The sequence below is a fragment of the Strix aluco genome, chromosome 12 (assembly GCF_031877795.1).
Source record: "Strix aluco isolate bStrAlu1 chromosome 12, bStrAlu1.hap1, whole genome shotgun sequence".
Taxonomy (NCBI): domain Eukaryota; kingdom Metazoa; phylum Chordata; class Aves; order Strigiformes; family Strigidae; genus Strix; species Strix aluco.
This window is the reverse complement of record NC_133942.1, coordinates 12,734,747-12,760,636: the sequence shown is the minus strand read 5'-3', so window position 1 is coordinate 12,760,636 and position 25,890 is coordinate 12,734,747. Positions and strand designations below refer to the sequence as shown.

The window sequence follows — 25,890 nt, the reverse complement described above, 5'->3', positions numbered from 1 at the left end:
GAATGCATAATTCCAGGCAGGGAATACAATATACAGGGCATTCAGATATCAAGGAGTGCAAGTAAAATTTTTAAAGATTTGCAAAAATCACAATGAAGAAAGAGTTTGTACCATGGCCACAGAAGGCTTTGAGTACTTGGTGGTGTAAAGTGCACTCATATACATACAGCAATAAGGCAAGTCGATATTTAAGAACTGAAAAAACAGGAAATACGCAGATGATGCTGGGATGTGTCACTCTGTAACGCTGCATGTGTAATTAAAGATTATAGTAACTCATTTACATATGCTTTCCATATTGCAATGCCATTGTTATAGCAGGAGATCTAAGGATATAAAAGAGGTGACATTAACAAAATGGCCCAGTATCTTTCCCTAACTTAGGATTTTAGGTGATTAACTCCCCCTCTGTACATTTTAATAACACAGGCTGCAAAGACGTAATGAGTCTTCCCTTTCTAAGCAAGTAGCAGCCCTTGCTTTGGGCCAAATTTGAGAGATGATGGTAACATAATATGATATAATTTAATATAATATTGCAGTTGGATGTGAATTTATGGGGAGATGTGTGTACCAGCCAAGTCCCAGTCACTCAACATTGCTGAACTTACTGTACAGCATATTGAGCAATGCCACATATATTGCTTGTAAATATTGAAATGGACTTATTTTATCTGATATACCGGCTACTCCATTTTCTTCACATACAGCCAAGTAATTTTCACTAAAATGTGCCTCTATTACTTTTTTTTTTTTTTTTTTTCCCCCCCAGAAAAGGCTATTTCAGTGGCACACCTCAATGTTTTTTAAGCCTCCAACAGTTTCAGGAAATAAAGATGGTTTTAATGACTTGGACATGTTTCTCTATCAAGAAATAGAGTCGTTGAGAATCTATCATTAAATAAGTTATATTCAGGATCAACAATGTCCCCCCAATATTTTTGAGCAGAGAGTAAGTTTGGACTATTAGACAAAGAGGGAAAAGTCTTGGAGACTTGGACTAATGAAAACAACATGTTAGAAAAAAATGCGTATCTGTTTTAAAAATGTTATTGTGTCTGAACGTGGTTTTAAGCAATGAGTTATGTGACATGATACAATTTTGGGAAGGTTACAGAATAGGAAAATAGAAGAAATGGGGGTGGAAGGTAGATTCTGGAAGTCATTTATTTTACTGCAATAAGGCAAAAAAGGGAAAATGAACTTTTGAAAATTGGGAGTTGAAAATATCAAAACTTTGAGTGATTGAGGAAAACCCTGCTCTGTATTTTTCTCTCTCCTCCCCCCGCCAAAGGTTAAAAGAAAAAATACTGCAGTTTTAGCCCAAAAACAGAGGCGACTGACAATTGGAGGACTATTTTGGAGGTGTTCTTACTTGCTCCAGTTGCACTCCAGTTGCACTACTTGATGGGCACGTCCTTTTGAAATGAAGGCAGAATTGTGACAGGTCTGAGTGTTGCCACCACTGACAGAGCTGCAGCAGAGCTAGAGCAACTGAGAATACCTTTGAAAATTACTGTGTGTTGACAAAGTCTTTTCTTGGCAAAGAAACCATCAACTAAGTCTCAGGAGTAGAGAGGAACAAAATATCATGACATGTAAATAATTGTCTAAAAATAGAAGCACAGATTGCTTTTCACATTAAGTTCCTTCTTCATACTAAAGTATACACCGCATTAAAAAAGTGACTCCCAGAAGTCCAAACTGAAAAATAAAGGGCCTGTATTAGCTTTGTTTGTAAAAACACAGTATTTAGAGTGAACCATTTTGAATTGAATATTCTGCATCCTCTCTTTTAGTTTGCTTCCTTATTTTAATGTATCTGAAGACATTCTCAGCCTGTTTTATTTAAAGCAAGTTTTGAAAGCGGACACTGTGGTTTATGGCCATGTGTCAGGTTTGATAGTGTTATGCCATGATTTAGCAAAGCACTTAAGCACATGTCCACATCCCACTGAATTTGGTAGGAAGTGCAGAAGCAGAGGAAGAACTGTTTGCTGTGCAGCAAGCCTCTTTCAGGGGGAAAAAAAAAGCAATTAGGAAAAAAAGGATTTGTCTTTATACGATTGTAGATCTTTTTGCCAAATCTCTGAACCAGACATGAACTCATAGATCATATTAGATCATGATTATTAAACATATTCAATCATTCAAAATGAAGTATTCTAAACTGGGCTGGTTCAGACCACTGAAATAGATCAGCTAATTATGGTACATGTGGGTGTACTGGGTAGTCATCTGACTTTTATTTTTTTAGATATCTTGCCTAGCACCCTGCCCCCTCCCCAAACCAGCATTTTAGACACTATGATAAGTCTTCATTACATGCAGTATTAAGCCCGAGTATCGGAGTATTACTTATCAGCCTTTTCTAATTGCTCCTCATTTTCTGAATGCTTCATTTGATATGCTGATGCTGAGTGCCGAGAACTGTAAAAGAAATCAATGAGAACAGTGGATACTTGGCATATCTGCAATAGAAATCGGATGTACGCATGACCAGGAGAAGAAAGAGGGGTACCAGCGAGGAGTCAAAAGATGCACCTGCGTTTCCTGTCAATCTGGTCTTGAGACCAAGCTGGGGAACGTTTCTGGGTGAAATGCTTTGAAATGAAATGTTTGGAAAGAGATGTGGGTTGTTTTCCTTTGCTCAGAGAACCAGGACTTCATATATATTCTTCCCAATAAACAGGATGGTATCAAAGAGCTACCTACTAGAAAGATACTTGGTACCACCATCACATTCTTCCCTCAGTGGAAGCTACCTAATTTTAAATTGTGGCTAACTATTCAGGTCATATGGGAGACATAAATTATAATTCAGTAATAATCATGAGTGGTAATCTTTTTACTGCTGATTCCCTGTGTGGCCTCAAGCATGCTTTCTTTAATCTGTAGAGTGGAGCCATTAATGCTTTTTTTGTCTTGCAATGCAGATAATATAAGTGCTTTCTGATTGTATGATGATGAATTTTATAGCAGCTATGGAAAAATAGCAAATTTTGTATCTCTCTCTCTCTCTTAAAAGGATGTAGAATATGGGCCATGTTCAACAAATTTTTTCCGTCTTATGCACTAAGGTAAAGGCCAAGGGGAGAAAGTGTCACGTCAATCTGTAATTATAGAGTTACACGCAGGTAAAAGGAAGTTGAATCAAGCTAAGGTGTGCGATTTACACGCTAGTATTTAAGCTAATCAACTTCACAACTGATGCAGTCATCTTGCCGGGTAGCATTTTTGGTATATATTTTTCCCCTCTGCATTATCTGGTCTGCTGTTGCAAGAACCTGCATTTCACTCAAAAATTATATGCCACAGGCAAATTTGGATCTACAAGCTCTGCTCTGATTCTGTAGGCCTTCCTAAAAACATTTGTATTGCTTTTTCCTAAGTAAGAGGAAAACCCGGGCAAGCTCACGTTGATTCCCTGAACTTCCTCTGCAGTAGCTCAGGGAAACAAAACTTTATCAATTTTCTGCTTTGTACATATCAGGAGCCGGGGGACGGCTGAGGGCAGGACGCTCGCCCAGCCGCCGCGGCCCAGCAGAGCGGCTCGGCCGGAGCCGGGCACCCACCCTCGGCCTCGGCGGAGCCCGGCCAGCCCGCCGGCAGAGCGCAGCAGCCCGGCGCCCGCGGAGGGTCCCCAGCCGCGCTGCTTCACTCCTAAGGCGCTTAAAGCTGCGGATTAAGTAGCGGGAAGTCGCAAATTCCAATTTTAATCAACTTATTACTACAGGAATGCGCCTCCACCTCTTGCCTCTGGTGATGTTATCCGAGAGGGCCCCTGGCACGGCCGAGAGCCGGGGTGCGGGCACTCTCCGCACCCGGCCGCGAGAGCGCTGCCCGCTCTCCCCTCAGCGCCCCGTTCCCCTCGCGGAGCGACCAGCGGGCAAGGCGGCACCGAGGGGGCCGCGCTGTTAAGAGGAGGGGGGGAAAGAAACTTTCCAAGCAGGGCGGCGGCGACACGCTGCCCCCCACCCCAGGGCAGCCCGGAGAACCCCCGCTGAAAGCCCGGCGCTGCCTGGAACCCTGCGGGCCGCCCCCCGCCCGGCGGAGCGCAGAGGAGGGACAAAATGGCGCCGCGATTCAAACGCTGCGCGCTGCGTGCCGGCGGGGGGGCGGCGGGGGGGCGGTGTCCCGGCGGGGTTCACTGCGCCTGCGCCCGGAGTTGCAAGATGGCGGACAGTGCGGAACTAAAGGTAAAGCGCAGCTTCAATTCCCTTCGCGATGCCCCTCGCTGCCGCGCTCGGGGCCGCCGGGGTTGTGCTTCCCCCCCGCGCCGGGGGCGAACCGAGCCGCTGCCGGCGCCTCGCCGCGCCCCGCCCGCGCTGTGCCTCGCCGGGGTGGCTGCGGCGGCGCCCCGCCGGCAGCGGGGGCTGAGGGACGGAGCGGGGCGGGGAGCGGAGCTGTCCTCTCCTCGCCTCCCGCCCGCCCGCTCTCCGCCGGGCAGCCACGCCGGGCGGCAGCGGGGACGGGCGGGGAGGGGGCTCCCCTCAGCGCCGGCGGAGGGGGCGGTTCGGCTCGGGCCGGGCCGGCGCAGGGGGGGAGGGCGGCGGCGACGGCCGGGGGGAGCCCCCCGGGGAGTTACCGGCGCTGGGCAGCGCGGCTCGGCCGCCCCCGAGGCGGGGGATGGTTCCCCGGGCTACCCGCAAAGTTTCCAGGGGACTCCGTCAGCGGCGCCGGGCGGGGAGGGAGCCCTGAGGAACGGCTCTGCCCGCCGTTGACAGGCGGCCGGTTCCTAACGACCGGGGTGGGGGGACACATACACACACCGCCGGGGGAGCCCCGGTTGCCTCGCCCCGCTCCCACCCCGGTAAATAAAGGACGTCACAAGCAGATGTTGAGGAGTTCAGAGACGCGGAGCTTGCGGCTGTCCCTGTCATCCTGCGAAACGCATCGAAACCTGGTGCTCTGGAGCACCCTCGAGCGAAGTTACAGCTCCCTGAATGGGTGAAGCTGGGCGGGGAGGGGGTCGGTGGGACTCTGCCCGGCATGGAGGAGAGGGAGCAGCTCCGCGTAGCGAGTCCCTTCAGGTATTTTAAGGAATAGTAGTGGTGGAATAGTGGGTGGTGGGGTATCCACACCGTGCACCAAAAAAAAAAAAAAAAATCCAACAAAAAAGACCCCCCTCAAACTTTCCAGTCGCTTTGGCAAGGTGTGTGGGGGTGCAGGCTCTGCCTTGCACACCTGACAGTGTATTTAGAAGTTTGAGAATTTCATTGCGGTTGTCATAGGGTTGTTATTCATCAGGATGGCTTCTGTCTCCTACTTTAAAGTTAAAGACACAAATCAGAAGTATATTAAATGTGTAACATAAACTACAGAATATGTAAAATATGTCTAGGGAATTATTTTGTCTTTCCCTAGAGTTTCGGTATGTTTCATTTTTCTGTGTATCAAAGATTTCATGTGATTTATTTTTAGATGCTTAAAGAGCTGTCAGGATATAAAGAAGTGTAAAATCTTTTGCATGTTCCAACTTTTGGGGGTCTCTGCCAAGTCAGGACAAATAGATCCTCCTTTAAATCCCTTTGTTTTTTTGGGTATCTTGCAGAGCATATTGGTCGAGCTATGTTGTCCCCAAGCCTTTTTTTTTTTTTTTCCCCAAATAGTGCTTCTCACATAATTAGATAAAGGGTTGAGATGTGATTCCAGTGTTAAACTTCTGTTAATCTTAGCGTGGCAAATAGTGCGTTTTGGTAACTGACTCGAAGGATTTTTGGTGTGCAGTAGCCGGCTTGGGTTTCTGTGGTGCCTTTATAAGCAAGACTGACTCAAATGAAGTTAAAAGAAATGAGAGCTAGGGAATAAAGTTGGGGGCTTTTTTGATGTGTGTTAAGATGGCAGGATGGTGGTCAAGGGACAGTGCTTCTGAAAGGCGTGATTTTACTATGAAAATTGACAATTTATTGATCTTAGGAGCTTTGAAACCTGAACCTCCTCCTCTTGTCCATGGCAGAGCCCCCGGGCTCTGGGTACGTATCCACATGTTGGAGTGCCGTTGGTCTGTGAGAGAGTAGCGTAGAGGCCTCTCCTTTTCTCTGCAGCTTTACAAGGTGGAGCTTTCATCAAGTGTATTTGTGTCTGCTTGTCATCCTGGACTTCTTTATTGATCCCTTTCTGAAACCTGCTTCTTGAGAACCAGTAGAGAGAAATTATGATTTACTTTTTTTTTTTTTTCTAAAGTACTGTTGCTACCTTAGGGATCAGAAGGGTAAATGCCAAACTGACTAGTTTATTTTCAATTTCACTTTGCTGCTCAGGATGTGTAGTGGTACTTGCAAGCTGGGACTGTAGGATGGTAGCACTGCATTCTGTAAAAAGTTGTTGGATCTTTTTTTTGGTAGCTATGGGGGCTTGGCAGTTTACATAAGAAGAAAATAGTTACTTCATAAATTCATACTTTGAAGACTTTGGTACATTTATTTTTTTTTTTCCTAGACTGTACAAGAGAAAAGAGGTGTGTGGGTGTGTCCTTTTCTGTCAGGAAGGAGAGGAGAAGACAAGGGGGCATGAAATTTCTGCTTAGAGTTGTAGCTGTCACATACCAGTTTTGCAGAAGTAGTACAGCTCGGTTATTAGGTACTGGATGAGGTGAGTGCTCCTTGGAAAAATGTGGCTAATGGAAAGCTGCTGCTATATCGTAGTTGGATGCAGTGGGTACTTTTAAGTAGCAGTACCTCCCTAGAAAATGTGCTTTTAAATTTTTTTTTTTTTAAAGTTGAAAGGTAACCAAGGGAGGGTTTGTGATTAAGACTCTGCTATTTGAAGAATGAACAGTGAATTCCTTTCATTATTTTAATTTTCTTAGGTAAAATCTTTTCATGTTTCTCCTCTGATTAATTAGCAAATGGCATTGATTTCAGTTAGTGACCTTTAAAAACTAAAATCAAATGTAATAGTTGCACAGTAACTCACTTGCCTTGACAGATAAAGTTTGTCAGAAAAACTCAGTCAAGTTTCTAAAACTTTCTGGCCTTCCCATGTAAAGAACCATGGGGTTACATATGGGTAATGCACACACATGTAAATTGGGGTATGTGATATGGCGGGTGGTATTGCCAAGTGCACAAAGTAAAATTAAAGTTTTTGCTTCCTCCAGAAGAACAGTGGTCATTCTTATTCGCCCTAATTTTGCACAGAGCTCTAAATCATGAAGTAGCGTTTCCTGTAATGTATTTTCTTACCACGATTAAGAGTATTTCAGTCTCTTGGCCCATTTGAGAATGTTTGTCCTACTGGAAAAAAAAAAAAATCAGATAAGAGCAAACATCCTTTGCGGATCCCAGACTTGTAAGGTTACTGAATTCTCTGTTACTCTCGAAGGTTTGGATAAATTGAACCAGTATGTTTTCACTTCTGTTGATGAAACAAGGTAACTGAAAAATCTGTTCTTCTGTGGATTACCTCCCTAACTCTATAGGCTGAGGCATTTGTGAATTTTCCTGATCTTAATTACTATTCCTGTATAATTGCATACAGACTCTAATTTATCTCAAGGTAAGCTATTTAAAGCTCTTTCTAATTGGAAGGAGTATACTTGAGTGATTAAATCTTTCCTTCAATATTTCTTACATCTCTTTAAATTGGTTATTAGATTGTTGTGATCTTTGCCTTCTACTCAGGTCTTTTGGAAATCATTACACAGTTTGCAATAATCAATTCAATTATACATGGATCAAAGAATGAAAAAGAAAAGCTTATGTTCTAGTATTGTCATTCTTGATACTGTCCTAAGAAGCTGGTTTCGAAAGCACACGCTGGGAGGTTTTCTCCTTTGTTCTCTCTCCTTTTAAGAAAGTGCCTTTGGGGATTGAAGAGATCCCTGGTGTGTTTCTTGTTAGACACAATTTATACTTTAAAAAAAAAAAAGTGAGCCAAGAGTTTGCATGAAAATTCATAATAGCATTTCCACACAATGGTGATGAAAATAAACCATTTAAAAATATTCAGTTGGGAAATACCCCTCCCCTAAATACAGCGAAGCAGTTTTTTGAGGGGGAGAGGCTAGTAGCACGGCTTCCAGGTGGTGGTGGTAATAGTGACAAATGGATCTCTGGTATGGAAACGTGGTTGTGTTAAATTGCACCGTCAGTGCTAATAAGTGTAAGCTACCTATTTCAGTGTTCAATTAGAATTTTACTCCTCTGTATTATGAGCTATTTTTGCTTAATCCTTTTATAAGTTGCTGGGGTTGTGTGTTTCTGTGATTAAAGTCAATATAATCCACTTTTCATTGTTATCTGAGTCCACGGATTACGTTATTTTCATGCCTGTAATTTGGTGTATGTCAGTATAATTGCATTTTTAACTGTATTTTGGTCTAGGTATCTTTTTTGAGCTTTTGGTCTTCCACACTGGAATTACAGATATCAGATGAATAAAATTGACAGCTGTGCATCACTGCTTAACTGTCAAAGCCCCAATCCATAACACTTCTTTATTGCCAATAAAAAGCAGATTGCATATTGTGTACATGTAAATATAGTGTCAGCACACCTCTAGTATAAATCTCTCTTGAATGTTAGGGGCCATCCTGGAAGTATTTGTAGGCCTACGCAAGTGAAATTCTTATTCCTTGCCACTTGTGAGAAGGAAGGAAGGTATAAGAACAAGTAGTTCATAGTAGTTATTTTTAATGGATTTACAGTTCATTTCTCTTTTGGTTATAAAGGTATTTAGAAATTACGGTTAAAAGGCTTAGAAGCTAAGAAGCGGGTAGAAGATGCATCTTATTTAGCTTTATTCTGTGAGGTAAGAGAAAAATGTTACCCTAGGGAGGGGAAGGGCTCAGGACTGCTTGACCATTGATAAGACTGTTTATGGATCAGGCACACAAGACAAATATTTAAAAGCATCCCATGAAGCAGGGTGTAGACAGTTAAGATATCTTCAGATACTGAAGTTATTTATAGGGATGTAGATGACGGGTATGGTTTATACTCCGACCTGCATTCATACAGAGCACAAAGATAAGTGCAGACCTGTCACTAATGTGTTTGGCACGGTGGATTTTAGTTCCTGTAATCCGTCCTCGTAGAAGTCAACATCTGATCATTTTTCTCTTTAGTGCCATTATAGTGAAAAACAAAGCAGAACTTGCAAACACTCAAGACTCGAGTGCTCCCCGTAATTGTTCTGAGATACCCCCAGCCCTCCGAGCCTCTGAGTGCCTAGCTGCTGCATTTCTCTGAAGCATCTCTCGTAATCCTTGTTGATTGTAGTAATGCTTATGAGTGAGTTCAGAGCTGAACCCCAGGGTTAGTCAGCTGGTGGACTCCATCAATGTGGCGTTCATTGGTCTCTGCTGAAACTATTGAATTTGAAGTAATAGTACTTTTCTTGCTATGAATCAGTGTTTCGAAAGGATTACTTTGTGGGGCCTTGCCATCACTCAGTGTCCTGGAGGGTGTGTGGCTGGGAGATGGATTGGATCTCTTGCAGCTTTTCTCTTACATGGTGATACTGGTGTTTGGCCCTTTGCCTCCACAAGGAAAAAATTCTACCTACAAACCTTAAGTTGTCTCAGAATCGTCTGTTTTTGCTGCTGTGCTTCCAACTGTAGAAACTTTTGCTTTGATGAAAGATGTTACAGGTACCCTTCTAATGGAAGACTCTGCTTTATCACCCTCCATAAAAAGTAGTAAAAGCCCTCTGAAAGCCATGATTTCAGTGAAGAGTGCAAACATGTTTTTTTACATTAAAAACTTGTTGGTATATACCTGTGTGTCTATTGCAGTCCAGCTGCCTCAGCTTGTGCCCTCCCCTGTAAGTAGGAACTTCAGGTCTGGTTAACACACAAATGTGCTTGCAAGAATCACAGAGAAATGTTTGTCCTGTTCTTAAAGGGGGAGAAAAGGGGAAATGTATTGTTTGGGTAGCTGCTGTGACACATGCTTGGGCAGCTCAATTTTGGAATCCTCTTGATCAAGCTCGAGTATTGATTGTTTCATGGCTCTGTCACTATTCCAGCTCTCTGTAGCCCAATAAATGCTAGGAGTGTTGGTTTGGGCTTTTAAAAATGAACACGATTGGATTTTATGATGCAAAAATTGCATGCAGTACCTTCATTGGTAGTCTGTTCATGAAAATAAATGCCTTTCTTAAAAGTAGATTGTTGTGCTAGTTGAAGGGGGGGGGGCATGAGGAGAACAGCTCCAGTAGCTTACAAAAGAGTGCTTATTTCTGTAATTTTACTCAATGCTATCAAAGCGATTTTGAACAGCTAGTCACTGCTGTAAAATGTGGCTGTTTCAAAGTAAATTAGAAGCTCTGGGGCTACAACAAAAAGTAGAAGATGTTAAACCTTTGAAAATGAGAATATATGGAGTTGAGGATGGGAGATATTAGATTATCTAGCCTTGTTCTGATCTTCCAAATTTTCAATAGCAGCCGGAACCAAATTAAACCAGGTAACATTATATTATTGTTTTCTGTGTCCTGTGGTACAGACCTTCTATTGTCATTTCTTTTCTTATTGTTTTGCTGAGACTCCTATGTCTGTTGCAGCTGTATTGATCCAGGAGTTTGTCAGCAATTTGCTTAATCTTATTCTCCCGTTGGGATTAAGGATGGCTGTAGATGTACTGCTATGCCTCCGCTGGTATATTCTGTCCCTGAGCATATACTGGAGGCATACCAGAGCACTCTGTAAACAAGCATGTTCCAAGACTAGGGGAGAGTAGGGATTAGCAGAAGGTCGGTATTAGGGGGCTTGTCTAGAATATGTGAAACAAAAATGAAAAGCTAGTATACAGTTAGACCAAAGGTCAACCTAAGATTGACCTTTATGTCTATAGGTGATGATATACAAGAGATTTATATAGGAAGTGGCATGATATTTAACAGAGAAGGAGCTTTTTAAAGCCATTGCTTGGTAATGCAACAAGGCTCTGCAGCAAAGCAAAGACTCTGTGAGTATGCTAAAGTTTATTTAGCATGGAGGACAGAAAGATAAGTGTTATTCACTCTGTGCATCACTGAAGATTGCTCTGTAGTGAACTTCCCTTGTTGTGTTTAGGAAATGGTAATGAGCTTTCTGGATACATGCTAATAAACATGTATGAGTTCTGCCTCCTCTCTGCTTCTGCCAGGACTGTATGGGCTGTAGGTAATGCTTCAGTTGCCAGTTTCCATCCTGTTTTCCATGTCTTAACAGCAGGAGACAGTAAGAAAGGGAGAGTTTCAATCTCTACCCTGCTTTGGGGCTGATACACAGCCAACAGCTTCTCCAGAATAGTAAGCTGTGAAGCATCACTTTATCACTGTAGATACTTTCTTCTCTATTCATTGCATGTTTATAGTTTATACTGAGTGCTTTTTCCCCAGTTTTCAGCCCAGATACAATTTGTCATGCTAAATTCTTCAAACAGAGAGTTCAGTAGGACTCTCCTGTTAGCTTTTCTTGGTGTTATTTTCAGTTTGACACCTAGTTGCTCCCTTCATCCTGACCACAGATCGTTTGGTAATTTTAGTTGGAAGGGACCTAGGGGAATCTCCAGTCCAACCTTCTGCTCAAAGCAGGATCAGCTATGAGGTCAGAACAGGTTATTCAGGACTTTATCCAGTCTGGTCTTTAAAACCTCCAAGGATGAAGACTGCACAACCTTTGTGGGTGTCGTGGTTTGAACTTGGCCAGCAGCCAGACACCACGCAGCCGCTCGCTCACCCTCCCCCTGCCTGGGGGATGGGGAAGAGAATTGGAGGGGTAAAGGGAGACTTGTGGGTTGAGTTAGAAACAGTTTAATGTTTGTAATAAAAAAATAACAGAAAGTACAAATGGGTAATGCACGATGCGGCTGCTCATCACCCGCCAACTGATACCCAGCCCGTTCCTGACTAGTGATCCAGAAATACCAAGATCCTGCAGTCTCAATCCTGGAAGCAAGAGAGAACCCCCCTCCTTCCCGGCCACCCCTCCTTTATATACTGAGCATGATGTTACATGATCTGGAATATTCTATTGGCCAATTTGGGTCTGGTGCTCTGGCCATACTCCCTCCCAGCTTCTTGTACACCTGCACACAGGCAGGACATGGGGAGTTGGAGAGTCCTTGATCTCGTAGCAACAACTGAAAACATCAGTGTATTATCAGCATTCTTCTCATACCAAATCCCATACTGAATCCAAAACACAGCACTATTCTAGCTACTAAGAAGAAGAATTAACTCTATCCCAGACGAAACCAGGACAGTGGGTAATCTCTTCCACTGCTTAAGTATTCTCATGGTGAAAACAGTTTTGTTTTGGTTTGGTTTTTTTTATATCCAGCCTGAACCTCTTATTTCAGCTTGTGCCTATTGTCTCACATCCTTCTGCTGTGTACTTCTGTGATGATCATGGCTGTGTTTTCTTGATGACCTCCTTTACGTGTTGGAAGGTTGCCGTTTGGGTCCTCTAAAGCCGCCTCTTCACCAGGCTGAATAATACTTGTTCCCTCAGCCTCTTGCCAGATCATCTTGCGGTACCTCGCGTCTTTGACAATAACACACCAGCACCTTGTTTGGGGATGGGATTTGTGCAGATGATTCCATGCCACAAATGTAGTTCTTGAGGATTATTTACTCCTGTGGATTTCTGTTAGTGGAGATGTATTACGAAATCCATACCATCCTCAGAAATGTGCAAAAGTAGTTCCTGATACCAGGTATCCTGATACCGATATCACTGGAAAAGGTGGAGGTTAGATTAGATTTCAAAAGCAGTGAATGTTCTGAGGGGAGGTGATGAGAGATGACAGGCAGTAGGTAGCATCCCTTCACCAGGAGGCTTCACAGGACTCTTGTCTGTTTTGAAAGTTGGTATACCAAGCTCTCCCACTCTTTCCTCCCCTCCCATTAAATACACGGTTATAAAGCAGATGGGAAACTGAGATCAGTCTCCTTACTGCTCGGTTGCAGCATTGCCTTCACTTCCTGAAGATGTGTCCTTTGTGGCCACAGCCATTCGAGTGTGCAAACATATGTGATAAATGTTCTCAGAAATTTGTGTTGGGCCAGAGTTAAGTCATAATCTTGAGGCAGAACTGAGTTTAGAGACCTGTTTTTTTTAAGATAGGTTTATACTAGGAAAAAAACTCTTCCAAAGAGATGACAAAGTATAAAACTACAGAGCACTTGAGGAACACCAGAATTTTATGTTGAAGCTGTAGTGGTTTGTATTCGTGGTGGTTCTTCCAGTGCGCACGTACTCAAGCTGCCAGCTGGAATTGTGGCTTTACCTTTGCGTACTGTACAACTCGCTGCTGAGCAGCTGTAGGATCTGTCATCTGCAACATTTTCAGGGGGTGTGGTTTGCAGTAGGGTGCCTTAAGTCCATCAGATTTCAGCCTTGACCCTCTTGACCATGTATTTGCTTGGTGCTACTCCTCTGTTCTTGAGGCTCACAAAGGGGAGCAGATTCGCAGCTGAGCCAAAAGGCAGAGTTTAGCAAAATAATTTATCCCTAGTTGTTTCTGGGATTAAAATTGGCTCTACGTATCTCCGCAGAACAACTGGTAGTTCTGAGAGTCACTTTGTTGGCCTAGTCTAATCTTGGTTGTTATGCATATCTGTGGTCTGATTGGTTTAGCAGTCTATGTGAGGATCTTCCAGCTTTGTTTGGCGTGTGGCAGTGCCAGGGTCCTCCTGAGAAAGTGGATCTTCCTTCTTAAGAGCATCTTGGCTTTTTTGCTGTCAGCTTGCTTTTGCTGTCCAGCCACACGAAGACATTTACTGTCCCTTAAAGTGGGACAATCTGTTGAGAATCGATCAGAGCTGAAACTTCTCACTTACCTTCATTTACAGTCTTCTGCAAGATGTTCCTCCTGCCCTCTTTGAGCAGGGTCTGAACTCAGTAAGGCTGCTCTGTTCAGCTTTTCAAATGAAAACATGATTAGTTCACATTCAAAATAGAATATAGGATGGAAATAGTGGTGAACATAGTTTTGCTTGGCAATTTAACATAGGTGCAGCTCACTGTTATTTATTTCTTTAAAAAGCAGATATAAGCAGAGGCCAAATACAATAGGGACAGTGTGCTTGATTCAGGTAAAATCTGTAATCTGAGCCGCAGGAGTGTGTTGTAAAAAGTTGTGTGGATCAGAATGTTTTCTGATACGTTCATTCCTCATATTGTTTCTTGAGACTCCCTTGACAAAATGATCTCACTTTTGTGCAGATGTTGTATCTTGTTTCCCTGGTGCAAAATAAGAGTCTTTGAAACAGTCCAAGTATTTGTGTAGATTTTCATCTTATTGAAAAATCTGTTAGAGACAGCTCTGCTCAGGCTATATATGGAGTTGTTAGTGCACCTATAAATATATTGCACCAAAATGAAAAATGTGGAAGCTTCAGCAGCGGTACAGAAACAAAGCTGTTCTTTTTTGTAGTTCCGTGTTGATTTAGCAGTATCTTGTCAGTGAATCTGCTGAGGCCACTTGATGGCAGGGCTTCAAATTTTTTTAATCAAGTATCAGAACTGTTGTCGGTTTGAATTACAAGTATTTTAGATAATATTTTTCTAAAGGGTGTACACCCAGGTTTTCATTCAGTTAATTTCCACTTTTACCTCTTTGGTGTTAAAATTTGACTCAGTTGAGAAGTAATATTTTTATTAGAGGCTTTTGACAATGGTGCTTGGGTGTCTGGCTAAAAATAAACGTGTTATAAACTGAATATTAAGAATGTTAAAGTAGCTGTACTGGTTCAGACCAAGGGTCTGTCTGGCCCGGTATTGTCTCTTACAGCTTCTGAAAGTAAGCGTGAAGGGAAAAGAAACGAGGACAAAGTATGAGAAGTAACTGTCACCTCCCTGCAATATTCTCCTGGTCTCCAGCTATTTTCAACTCAGTCCTCTGAACCCGATGGGGGCTACTGGCTGGACAAGCTATAATAAATCTATTTTCCAAGTGCCTGTCTGGGTTCCTCGTGAACCTATATAAACTTCTTTCATTCACAGTCTTTTGGTAGGGATTTTTGTTGTTCTGCTTGCTGCGTGAGGACCCTTCTCATTTTGTTTTGAGCCAGGTTCCAACCAGCTTGGTCCCCATGTCACTATATTGTGTCATGAAAGAGAGTGGGCAGTGGATCCCTGTCCACTCTCCTTGTGCTGTTCAAGGCTTTCTAGATTGCTATCGTATCTGTTCCCATGTTCTCTATTTTTTTAGGTTGAAAAGTCTTAGCTTTTGCTATTTCTTAATTAGGGAAGTCATGCTGGACTTCTGTCACCCTTCTGTGAACATTTCCACTTATAATGTATTTTTTTATTTAGGGTGAGACTACGAAAACCACCTGCACTTAGAGATCTGGGTGAACCAGAGATTTATGTAGTATATAATGATTTCTCATCTGCTCTCTGTTCCCTTTCTAATGATTTCTGACAATGATTTGTGTGTTTGACTGCTACTGAGCTGATGTTTTCGTATGTCTGTTTATCTTGGGCCCAGGAGCTTGCTCTAGTGTGGTAAAGGTCAGCCCAGAGCCCATCACTTTACATGTAAAGCTAGGTCTGTCTGGTCTGCTTTTCCCCATAGGGCATCACTTTACATTTATGTACATTGAATTGCTCTGTCACTGAGGTCTTTCAGTGATTCTTCAGTTTGCCTTCATACTTACAACCACATCGTATCGTCAGCAACTCTGTCACCCCACTGATCACTTAATTTTCTAGGTTGTTAACGAATACGTTAAGCTACATGTGCCAGCGTAGGCCCTTGTAGAACTCCACGCATGACCTTCCTCTATTGTTTGGTCTTGGAACAGCTTGGACACTTTGGTAATGGAAGAACTTTGAATAGCAAGCTAAGGATCTATGGCCAGTTTTTTTAAAAATGATTAATACTGTAAGAATACCCAGCTTGTGTGTGCAGACTGGATTTTCATAGTTTCCTTTGACCTGTACTATTCTGTTGTTTTTAAACATATGTAGAACTCTGAGGTCGTGCCAAGCTGTTTTAAGGGGAAGCAGAGATGTGTTGAAACTTGTTTCCTATGTTCAGTTAACTAGAAAAGTTTTTTAAAAATGTGCCTTTGTTTTTCAGAGTACATTCACATAGCTTAGTAAAGGGCTTGAACTAAATATTAGTTGATTAACTGCATTGACTCCTTCGTTCTTTGGGCCTGTGCGCGACTAATGTCTTGATGCCTCTATTTTTATTTTTTCCCCAAAACTAGACTGTCCTTTGCTTTTGACATAGAGACTGAGCAACGTTGTGAAGTAATACGATGCTTGCAGCATCCTTACCTGGAAGTAGAAGCTCTGTGTTATCTAGTGAGTGTATTGGGAGGCAAAAGGGTGAAGACAGTGCTAAAATGCTAGGCTGAAACCCGAAAAATGCTTAGTTTTGTCATGAGATCCAAAATAATCTCCCCCCCCCCCGTGCCTTTGGCCCCTATATGTAAAAAGGGACAGGCAGAGTATAAATTCATGAACATGTGAGAGTCATTCAAATGACATTAATGAGCTGCAAAAGGCTTGTATATATGCAAATTCCTGTTCAGAGTGGGATTTGGATGAGTGCGGTGAATGAGGTGGGGCAACAGTTTGGTCAGTAAAGATGAAAAGGAGCAGTGACTGGAGCAGCATCCTCCCTCTGCCCTGCAAGTGGGGTGGGAGTTTGGGGGCAGGCAGCTCACCACAGGGTGGGAAAAGTAAGGGAGTGTTTGTATCTGCAGTCAGTACTGCAGAAACACTGCACATTTTCTATTTTCACTTGGTCAGGATTTCCATGGAAGTTTTAGCTTTGCTATCAAAGTTTTCTTAGGCAGCAATTCCAATTCTGGTTGTTCTTGTGGCTGAAGCCAAGTTAAATGCAGTATCGGTTTTGGAGTTTACTTGCAATAGTTTTCATGTATTTTAAATCATAGGTGTGGCTGAAACTTGGCTTATAAAAACCTTCATTCCATCAAGCAGTTTGTTTCCATGCAGGGCAGGGGTTATTGTGTGAATAGATTAATTGAATTCAATCTTACTTTGATTGTAAGAAAAATACAGTGCTTGAAGGATGAGGTGGCGGGGAGGGGGACAGTGTGTCAGATTGATGGCATGGGGAAATGAAATATCCATCTTCCCGCTGAGCAAGTGGCCTTATATCTCTCCTTAACGTGCACTAGTGTGACTGTGAAAGAATGTTTCTATAGGCCTCATCTGTGCTATACGTGGGCCAGGAAAATATTGCACAGAGAATGCATTCTCAGTTTTCTAACGCAGCGTTGAATGTTTTGTCCTGGGATTAATCATTGCGAGCTAATGGGTTCTTAAGCACTGCATGCTTGTCTCTGAGCCTACAGGTAACACAATGCAGCTAATACATGTGAAAAAACAACTTTCTGGTGTGGACAGCACTGGAAAGTGGAAGGACAGAGTAGCCCAAATTCTGAGTGAGGGGTGAAGTAGGACTGTGGGCTGAGGATCAGCTTTGTCAGGAGTCTAGGCCTTGCCTAAGATGCATCTTCTCTGTCTCTGGCTGCATGTTGTCATTTGAAACTGTTTTCTTTATCCTCTTTTGAATGCTGAAGAAAAGCAGGAAGGTCTGCTTCCTCTCCTATTATTCCATCATCTTTTTGCATTTTTACATAGTGGGAAGAAACCAGTCGTTGTGGGTGATATGAAAAACTGAGCTTCCTGCTTTCCTTTTCTTTGTCCCCATGCCTCTTTTAGATGTCTTCCCCAGGATACGCATTCAGTGTTTGGCACCGCTGCTGCCCCATTGCTCTCTTTCCAAGCTGTGCTGGTACTTGGAATGAAATCAGTGTGATTCTTGACAGTCTTACTGATGCTTTAGTGTCGTGAGCAGCAGCCAAAGAAGTCATCCATGTCGCATTAACTTGACTGACCTAGGATCCTGAATCCGCCTCAGTGGGAACTAGGTTGAGTACAGACACAGTAAGATTTTTGAAATGGGAGATGAACTTCTCTGCCAGTATTTTCACCTGGGTTTGGACAAGTGACATAAGAGAAGTTTTTTTTCATCCAGCTACTGATTTCTTTTCTATAATAATAAATGTATTTTGGCACTTTAAAATTGATCTGTCTCAATATGTGATGTAAATACTAATTCTGTGTCATATGGTTGCATGCAATAAATAATTCAATTTTTAATGCATCTGTACAGTTAGGAATAAATTAGACTTTAGCGTACATTTAACTGCTCTATAAATAGTCAGACCTATAATTTGTGTTCCCTATTGTGGCATGACAGACAATAGCTCTTCAGAGTTTGAAAAACTGACTTTTCTTGAATTACTGGGTGGCCACATATGGTTCACACATAGTTTTCTTGCTAGCAGTTTGCTGTTACGTGGCTACTCTCTATTCTAGATACCTTGTTGAGAGAGAAAATGAGCTAGGATAAGACGAGAGTGATTTTACTAGGCAGTGGTCTGATCTGGTTGCATAGCCCTCTGTGTTCCTAGGACAGCCATGGGCAGTCGTATTCCCACACTGATGCCCTCTTCTCCTGTCCACCTCTGCCCATATTTCGGAGGTTTACAGTATGTATTTTGAAATTCTTTGCCTTTTTGGAATGACTGTAGGACCGGATATGTCATACATCTCATTTGTAGTTCTTGATTCTCTTCTTTGACTTCTCCTTCAGTTCTGAAAAATACTCTACAGAATCTGAGGTTAGAAGGGACCTTCCAAGGTTGTCTTGCCTACTAGTTCCCTGCAAATCTGCTTATTTGGCTGTAGCTGCATGAAGAGCTGTCTGTAGTGATGCCCAAGTTCCTCTCCTGAACCATCAGCTGCATAATGAGAAAAACACATGAGAAATCTAGGTTTTCCTCCAGTTTTGACTACTTAGTGCTTAGTGACTTTGAATTGCATATGCAGTTATCTCTTAACTTGTTGAAAGTGGTCATGGACTGGAAGGGTCATGTAAATATGTGAATGCTACTTCCTGGACTTGATTTTAGGTGCCTAAAAACCTGAACTTGTTGGTTCACAGGTAGATGGTTCTATAAAATATAAAGGAGTGGTAATTCTCCTTAGACCAACTGATATGGTTGAAAAACATTTCAGATGTGCAAATTCTTTCTCTAAATATAATAAAAAGTTACTACTTTCCATCGAGCCTTGCCTCTCTTGCATCCTTTTGTTTATGGCCACTGCAATATTATTAGATAAAATATGGGAAGCAGGGAAGTGGCTCCTAGATAAACAGTGATGCTTAAACAAGAAAATATTTAATAGCTGAGGAACAGAGGAAGGACTATTAGTCCTGTTTCGGTCTCCAGCAAACATCTAGGACAAGTTTTTTTCTAGGAAGGACTAGGGCTAAGCAGAGTGAAAAGAACTTCGTTCATCATCCCTGTTTTGTAATGACGGCGTTGTTTCGGAAATAAGTAGAGGAAGGACAAGAGAATGGGTGTCTCCTTGTGAAAGAGGATGACTTAAGCAGAGAAAATGCTTCTCTTGCCTGCGCTGTATGAGGACTTAGAAAACTGCAGTAAAGGAATGATTTTTAAGAGCTTTGCTAGAACCTGCTTGAAATCAGTACTTCATCACAGTTGAGGCCAATTTATGATGATCTGTGCTGTGAGAACTTTGATGTATGGAACTTGGGGCTTCCCTGGCTTTCATGCTGTGTTAGGCAGTCTCCGCAGAACTAGTGAGAAGATTGATACTTCATTTGTGTGGCGCCTCTTAGCTGATACTCTGAGGAACAGTAACGTAAAAGGAAAATTTCTTAGTATTGTTCAAGCTTTTAATTCATCTTGATGACTTAATGCTGTATGGCTACTTAAAAAGAAGTATCTAGTTTGGTTTCCATAGGTAATTTCTATATAGGAATTTGAAGACCTTATGAAATTTTGTGCAGAATGACTAGCGCTTTTTTTAAAAAGAAGACTAGATGGATGCCAGTATGATTGCTTGATGGAATATTTGTTTCCAGCTTATTGACACAGTGGGAACTTTTGGCTCCATTGCTTATTTCTGTGATAGCAATTAAGACTAATTGTTAGTAATAATAAATTACTATTCTCAATGGACCATTATTAGAAGGGAATAGGGTATTTGGCCAGGGTATTTCATAGGTATTTGTTGTCAGCAGATTTATTTCATTTGTGTTTTGTTTCTTCCTTTGAAAATGGAAATTTTAAATGATAAATTATTGAGTATTTCTCATACCTGATGTTTTATCTGATCTCTTACTTTTCCTGTTCTTCTCTCTTCCTTCCACCTTTCCTTACCTCCCCAGTTCTTGTTCTAGATGTTATTAACTATTGTTGCAGTCTTTTGTGTATTCCCGTGGTTACAGATAAAAGCACTACCAGGCATTCTCATGCATCTTGTGAAATGGTGTATGAACAAGGTGCTCCTGGTACGTGGTACCACTGCCAAGGCCGATGGCAGCTGTGGCCCCGGCTCAGTTACGGCTGTTGCTGTCCTTAGCCCTGTGGACGGATCCTGCTCATGTGATGGAGCTCAGCGTCTCCGAATTGCTCTTTTTAGATGTAATTCATAAGGCCTGGGAATACATTTCTCAGGACAGAACTTTGTGAGAACGGTTGCTTCAAAGTCTAAAAGAAAACACTAATTTTATCACATGCCATTTTGGCTTTAATTTTTTTTTTTTTTAAAGGGTGACTTGTGAACAGATAGCTTCAGTTTTCTAGCTTTCCTTCTCTTGGGGCATTAACATAGCAATTGGCTACTTTTAAGAGAAATGAGATTCAGTTATGTACTGGCTTCAGCCTGCTCTTCAGTACTTTGCAAGTCAGTATTCAAATTTAATGTGATTGTTAATTGAAACTTTTTGAAATACCAGAATAGTAGTCAGTGATGACGTAGTCATCACACCCTAGAAAATGGGACAAATGAGGGGGAAAAAAGTCAGTAGTTTATCTAGAAGTGTTTTGGCTATATTTGACTGTATAATGTCATATCCTGAAGTGTTACCTTATTTGAAGCTCATTAAATAGCAAAAGTTTGTTTATAGTGGACAATTAACTCTTCAGCACTGGATGACAACTTATGGCATGTGGTGAATAGATCACTTTGCGGTTCTGTAAGGTACAGAAATAAAAAGATTTTTTTACCAAAAAAATCATGGAGGAAAATATGTGTCTGTTAGGGCAAGAATTTGTTATAATCAAGTGATGCTTAAGTTGGCTAACACATACAAAGAAATAATGTCTGTTGATGCAGTAGAGATTTAAATAACTGTTGCAAGCAAACATCAAACACTGAATATAAGAATGTAGGTCTTGAAATCGTGGTATGTCTTGCTGTTGAGGGGTTCTGTAAGCTGCTCGTGGAAGCTGCCTCTTTATCCATGTTGCAATGTGAGTACATTCATTGAATTCCAGGTACATTCTTCTCCAGCTTTCCTTCAGAATTGACTTGCAAAAGCTACATGTGCTTCATGCAGGTATTTTAGATATTTAGAAAGTAACTAGAGCTTCATTCTCTACTATTGTGCTGGAAATGAACGGCTAAAAGGATACTCGTTTAGTACCTCCCTATCTGTAAATCTGAAATCAGTCAAATTGTTTATGTAACCATTGCTTTTGTTTTAATTGCATATTTTAAAATGTGTGTTTTCTCTTCTAAAATCACTGAGGGAAGGGAGATAAATGTATGTTTGTGACCTCCTGTATGACTTCCAGAAGCTGAGACTTCTTGGTCCTAACTTTTTTTCTTTTTTATACAAAGAGACAATCTTTCAGACTATTATTGAATGCTCTATAAGTTGTCATATTTTGATTATACTGATGGAGACCTTTTGACTTATTTGTTAGAGAGATTATAATAGGACATACTGTGTTTAGCAAGCTCTTTGGACAGCTGTGTCTGTGGCTGGCTTGGGCTCCGTTGAAGCTTATTGCATAGAAATTAGCTCTTCTGTCAGCCAGTTGAAAGGCTTAGTTAAGGATAAGAACGTTCTTAATAAAAAGTAAATTTGTCTGGCAATGACCCTCTCCCAAATAGCTGAAAATAATTGTCTTCATTATTAGCCTTAGGTGTAAGCTGTTTGTCTTTAGAGAGGCACATTGTTATATATCCAGAGATTGTCTAAACTAGTATTTCTGCAATTACTTGTCATGAAAATCATGCTAGCGCGTAGCTCTGTAAAAAGAATTCCCATCTGCAAAGATAAATACACTAGGGACAATTAAGTTTGAGTGTGGCTGAAAAAATCTTGAGTCTCCAAGAACTGAAATGAGGATTACTACTGTGTCAGGAACCTTATTTAATATCAAAAGTAATAATATAGTTCACCTAGTGAATAAAATCTCTTGAGAATGGTAAAACTTTTGTTACGGATTAAGATAAAATGTGACTTACTTTAAATCAAATACAACTTAGACATGACTAAAGTCTTGGCAGACTTTTTTCAACAAATCTGGCTTTTGCAGTGTGAGCAAGTTACTGCCCCAGCTGCCCACCCCACTTCTCTGCCACGGCAGCGTTAATGTGCAGCCAGGGAGGCAGGGCAAGACACAATGTGGTTTGCAAGCCGTCATATTAAAAAAAAAAAAAAAATATATATCCCACAGATCTAAGCGTTCAAGCACTGAAGTGACATTTTGGGTATGTGGGCACACAGTCTGTTTTACTGAATCTCTCATCCAGAGGAAATAACCTCTAGGGAGAGGGGTGGAGTGGAGGTCTAGGAGGGCAATTGCTTACACAAATTTGCCAGGTTATATGTATTAAGGCTTTTAGAAGATATTTCACATGTATGGTAGCACAGCAAAATACCACAGGCATCTGCAAAAAACATAAGACAACTTTTAACACATGGGGATTATATTAAAAATTCCAAACTCTGCTTGCCTGTTGTTACTAGCAGCCAGTTCAGTGGGGCTAGAGCTGTCTTACTGTTTTCTTTTGCAGTATCCTTTCACTCTTCAGTGAATTTTTGACTTTTATGACTGTGGGTTCTCTTGTCTCCAGTAAGCGACAGACACCTCTAAGAACTTGGTAGCGTCACTGGTGCAGGATTAGACGGAGACCTCTGAACTGTGGGCTGGAAGGAGAACTTAGATTTATTAGTGTTCATGTGTGAAGCAGCATTGCTCTGACCTTACTAAAACTTACTAAATTTGAGGGTAGTCAAGTTTACCAGCATGACAGATAAAAGCAAGCAATGTTTGCCAAGAGCAGATAAGAAAAGTGTTCCTTGTTCTAGTTGATCTGTGGAATTAAGAGTTTAGTGGTACGGTATACTTGGTGAGTTGTTACATGAACTGAATACAGAAGGATGGCAGTAGGGAATTGCAGGACCTCCTGTCCAGAAGCCCTTCAGACTGAACTGCTACAGTTTTCAGATGATCTCTTTGCTGCCAGAGATTCCTAGTGTTAGCAGGAGCTTGAATGTGAGCTTCATCATTTGGGTAGGTTGGTTCAAGGGTTATAATGTTTATATTAGCAGATATGCAAACATATCATTCACAAGGAAATATATTGTTTGCGAGCATGCTAAAGTAAATAACACCTGATGACATAAGCTTTATAGTGTACTTTCTCAGCTAGTGTGGGAAGAAATATTACCTGGTGAAAATTGTGAGCACAGTGTTTGACCTTAAGGAAGCCTGCATCTATGGAGATACCAACAGTAGGTCAGTCCAGGCTATTTTTGGCATTTACAATATATGGACATCATTTTGTTGACACATTTTTAGTGGATTAAAATCTATTTTTATTACCAGCTAGATGAATGCATAGATTTGTTCATACAATTGCGACATGTTCTTTATGAGTGCTGATATACTGTGTAAATACAGGGTTTCTTTGATTAAGAAATATTCTGTCTCCTTCTGTGTGTAACAAAAGGCAAAAAATATTTGTACCTGCCATTGGTTTGTACCTATTCTTTTAGTGCTGCCCTGCTTGCCAAAACATTGTACGTACGGCTCTAGGATGAGTTTTTCATTGTGAAAACCAATAGCACCCTTAAAGGTTGTAGTATGTTGCATATTTATGACTCTTCTTCTGTGCTTTTGCCTCCCCTCCATTTTGAATTACGGTGACTTCAACCTTTGAGTGTTTTGGTTGCATTAGACAAACGCAGGAAGTTACAGCCTGTCATCGAGGCACTTGAGCTTCCATGAATTCGTCGTTTCACTCCCTCTCGCAGATTTTCGGTAGACTGATTTCAATTTTTATAGTTTAGCCTTGATAGCTTCCTTGTGTGAGTCTTGCAAATAGAATTTAGGACTAGGGAATGTGCCTTCATAAAAGATGGGAATATTTTTGCCTTCATGATTTCCCATTTTCACAAATCTTAAATGTCTAAGAATCCAAGAGTTTAGTCTGTGTAACTGTAGAGAGCTCATGTAGCACAGGTATAACTTTCTTCTCCAGAAGATTTATATCGGGTTAAAGAGGCTGTTCATAGCATGCGAGAACTCTCCTGTATTTTTACAGCTGGATGTTGGAGGCATACTGAGATTAATTTGAAACCATTTCCATACTAATCTAATGCTTCCTAGTTGCTTTTATTAGAAAAAAGAACAACTTTGATTTGATTTTTTTTTTTTTAAAAAAACCCCTGTCTTTTGGAAGTGCATTGTGGAATTCCTTGAATAGTAGTTTCCTTGTTTCATAAGGGGGAAATTTCCATTTGTGTTGGCCTTGAAAACAGTGTTAGAGCTTTGCCAGTGTGAATGTGTCCACGCTGGGAATGCAAACTGCAGCCGGGGCCGATCCCTCTGGACGCTGGGGCTGAAGGTGCTGTGCAGGGTGTCAGTGTGGAGGTGCCCTTGGTGCAGCGTTCAAAAGAGTACAGGGGTGCAGTCAGAAGGTTTTTCTGTCTTACACTTTGCCTTTGAAGTGACCTGTTGCAGTGCTTGCCCTCTTCATTAACAATGATTCTTAATTTCAGAGACTGTTAGTAAATTGTTGCTAAACTCTGTGTTTATAATGACAGAAGAAATTTACTGTCACTGTCTTAAATGGCTGATTATAAATAGGTGACCTCCCACTTGGTATCTGTTTTTTCACGTCTTTCTCCTTTTCCTTACTCTCTTCCATCTTTTGACTAGTGTTTGAGGTACTTTTTTTCTTTTTTTCCCCTTTAACTTTCATGTTAATGGTTAGAGAATTGTGGAGGACCTGTTGTATAGCTTTAGGCACAAAATGTGGTGTGGTACCTAGCCAAATGCTTCTTATTGTGCTGGCAAATCTTTTGAATGTGTTTTGGAGCTTATTCACAGCTTCTAGTTATCATAAACATCCGGAAATAACTTGTTAAATTCTCCAGATAGATCCTGGGGCTGATTACTAGAGATGCAGAAATACCCTTTCTAGAAAATATTCATCAAATTGTTGGGACTGTTAACACTGCTGCTGATGGATGAATATGCTGCTTTGAAGACAGTATCTTGTGGTGCAGGTATTTGTGATAAATTTTCAGTATGGTCCATCATGCTTTTCTATGGACACTGTTCAATTTATTTAAGAAAAAAATTACTGACTGCTGCTTGGTTTTTACCTCGGGCAAGTCCCTCCCTTCAAAAAAATGGGGAAAAAAAGGTGAAGGCTCACTGTCTGTGGTGTTGGATCTCAGCAGATATCCTATATCTGATCTGATCTTGAGTGGTGGGACTTATAGCTCGTCTTCCTGCATTTCAAACCAGGGTTTTAGCCCCCGTGTATTTACCAGTGTAGAAATTATGTTCTCTGCCTGAATCCGCTTGTCTTTTCAGTTGCCCTTCTCTGAATCACGTGCCAGTGAGACCAGCCACACAGGGTTATCAAAGGAATTTCTTATCCAGAGGCGCTAACACTTAGATTTTATTTATTTTTAAACTTAATTCCCAACCTTCATAGATCAGTGACACAAGGTCCAGTTCTTGAAAGGAATTTTCTTAGGTCTGACCTGTTAACCTGTGCTAATGATTGGACTTCTCTAGCCACGAAGCTATGCAGCCTGGGCATCTTTCCGTGATGGGTGGAATGAC

At 41.5% G+C, this 25,890-nt stretch overlaps 1 protein-coding gene across 3 annotated transcripts in view; it reads left to right on the top strand.

Moving 5' to 3' along the window:
* The first annotated feature begins 4,073 nt into the window (after positions 1-4,073).
* The window catches only part of PIAS1 (protein inhibitor of activated STAT 1), a 64,830-nt gene continuing 43,013 nt past the window's right edge, over positions 4,074-25,890 (top strand). For 2 of the 3 annotated variants that reach the window (XM_074837901.1, XM_074837900.1), the window contains exon 1: positions 4,710-5,033. In XM_074837901.1, coding sequence (XP_074694002.1) covers positions 4,947-5,033 — 87 coding nt within the window. In that variant the 5' untranslated portion in view covers positions 4,710-4,946. Of the gene's footprint in view, positions 4,200-4,709; positions 5,034-25,890 lie in introns of those variants that run through there. The other variant, XM_074837899.1, reaches the window with a different exon arrangement.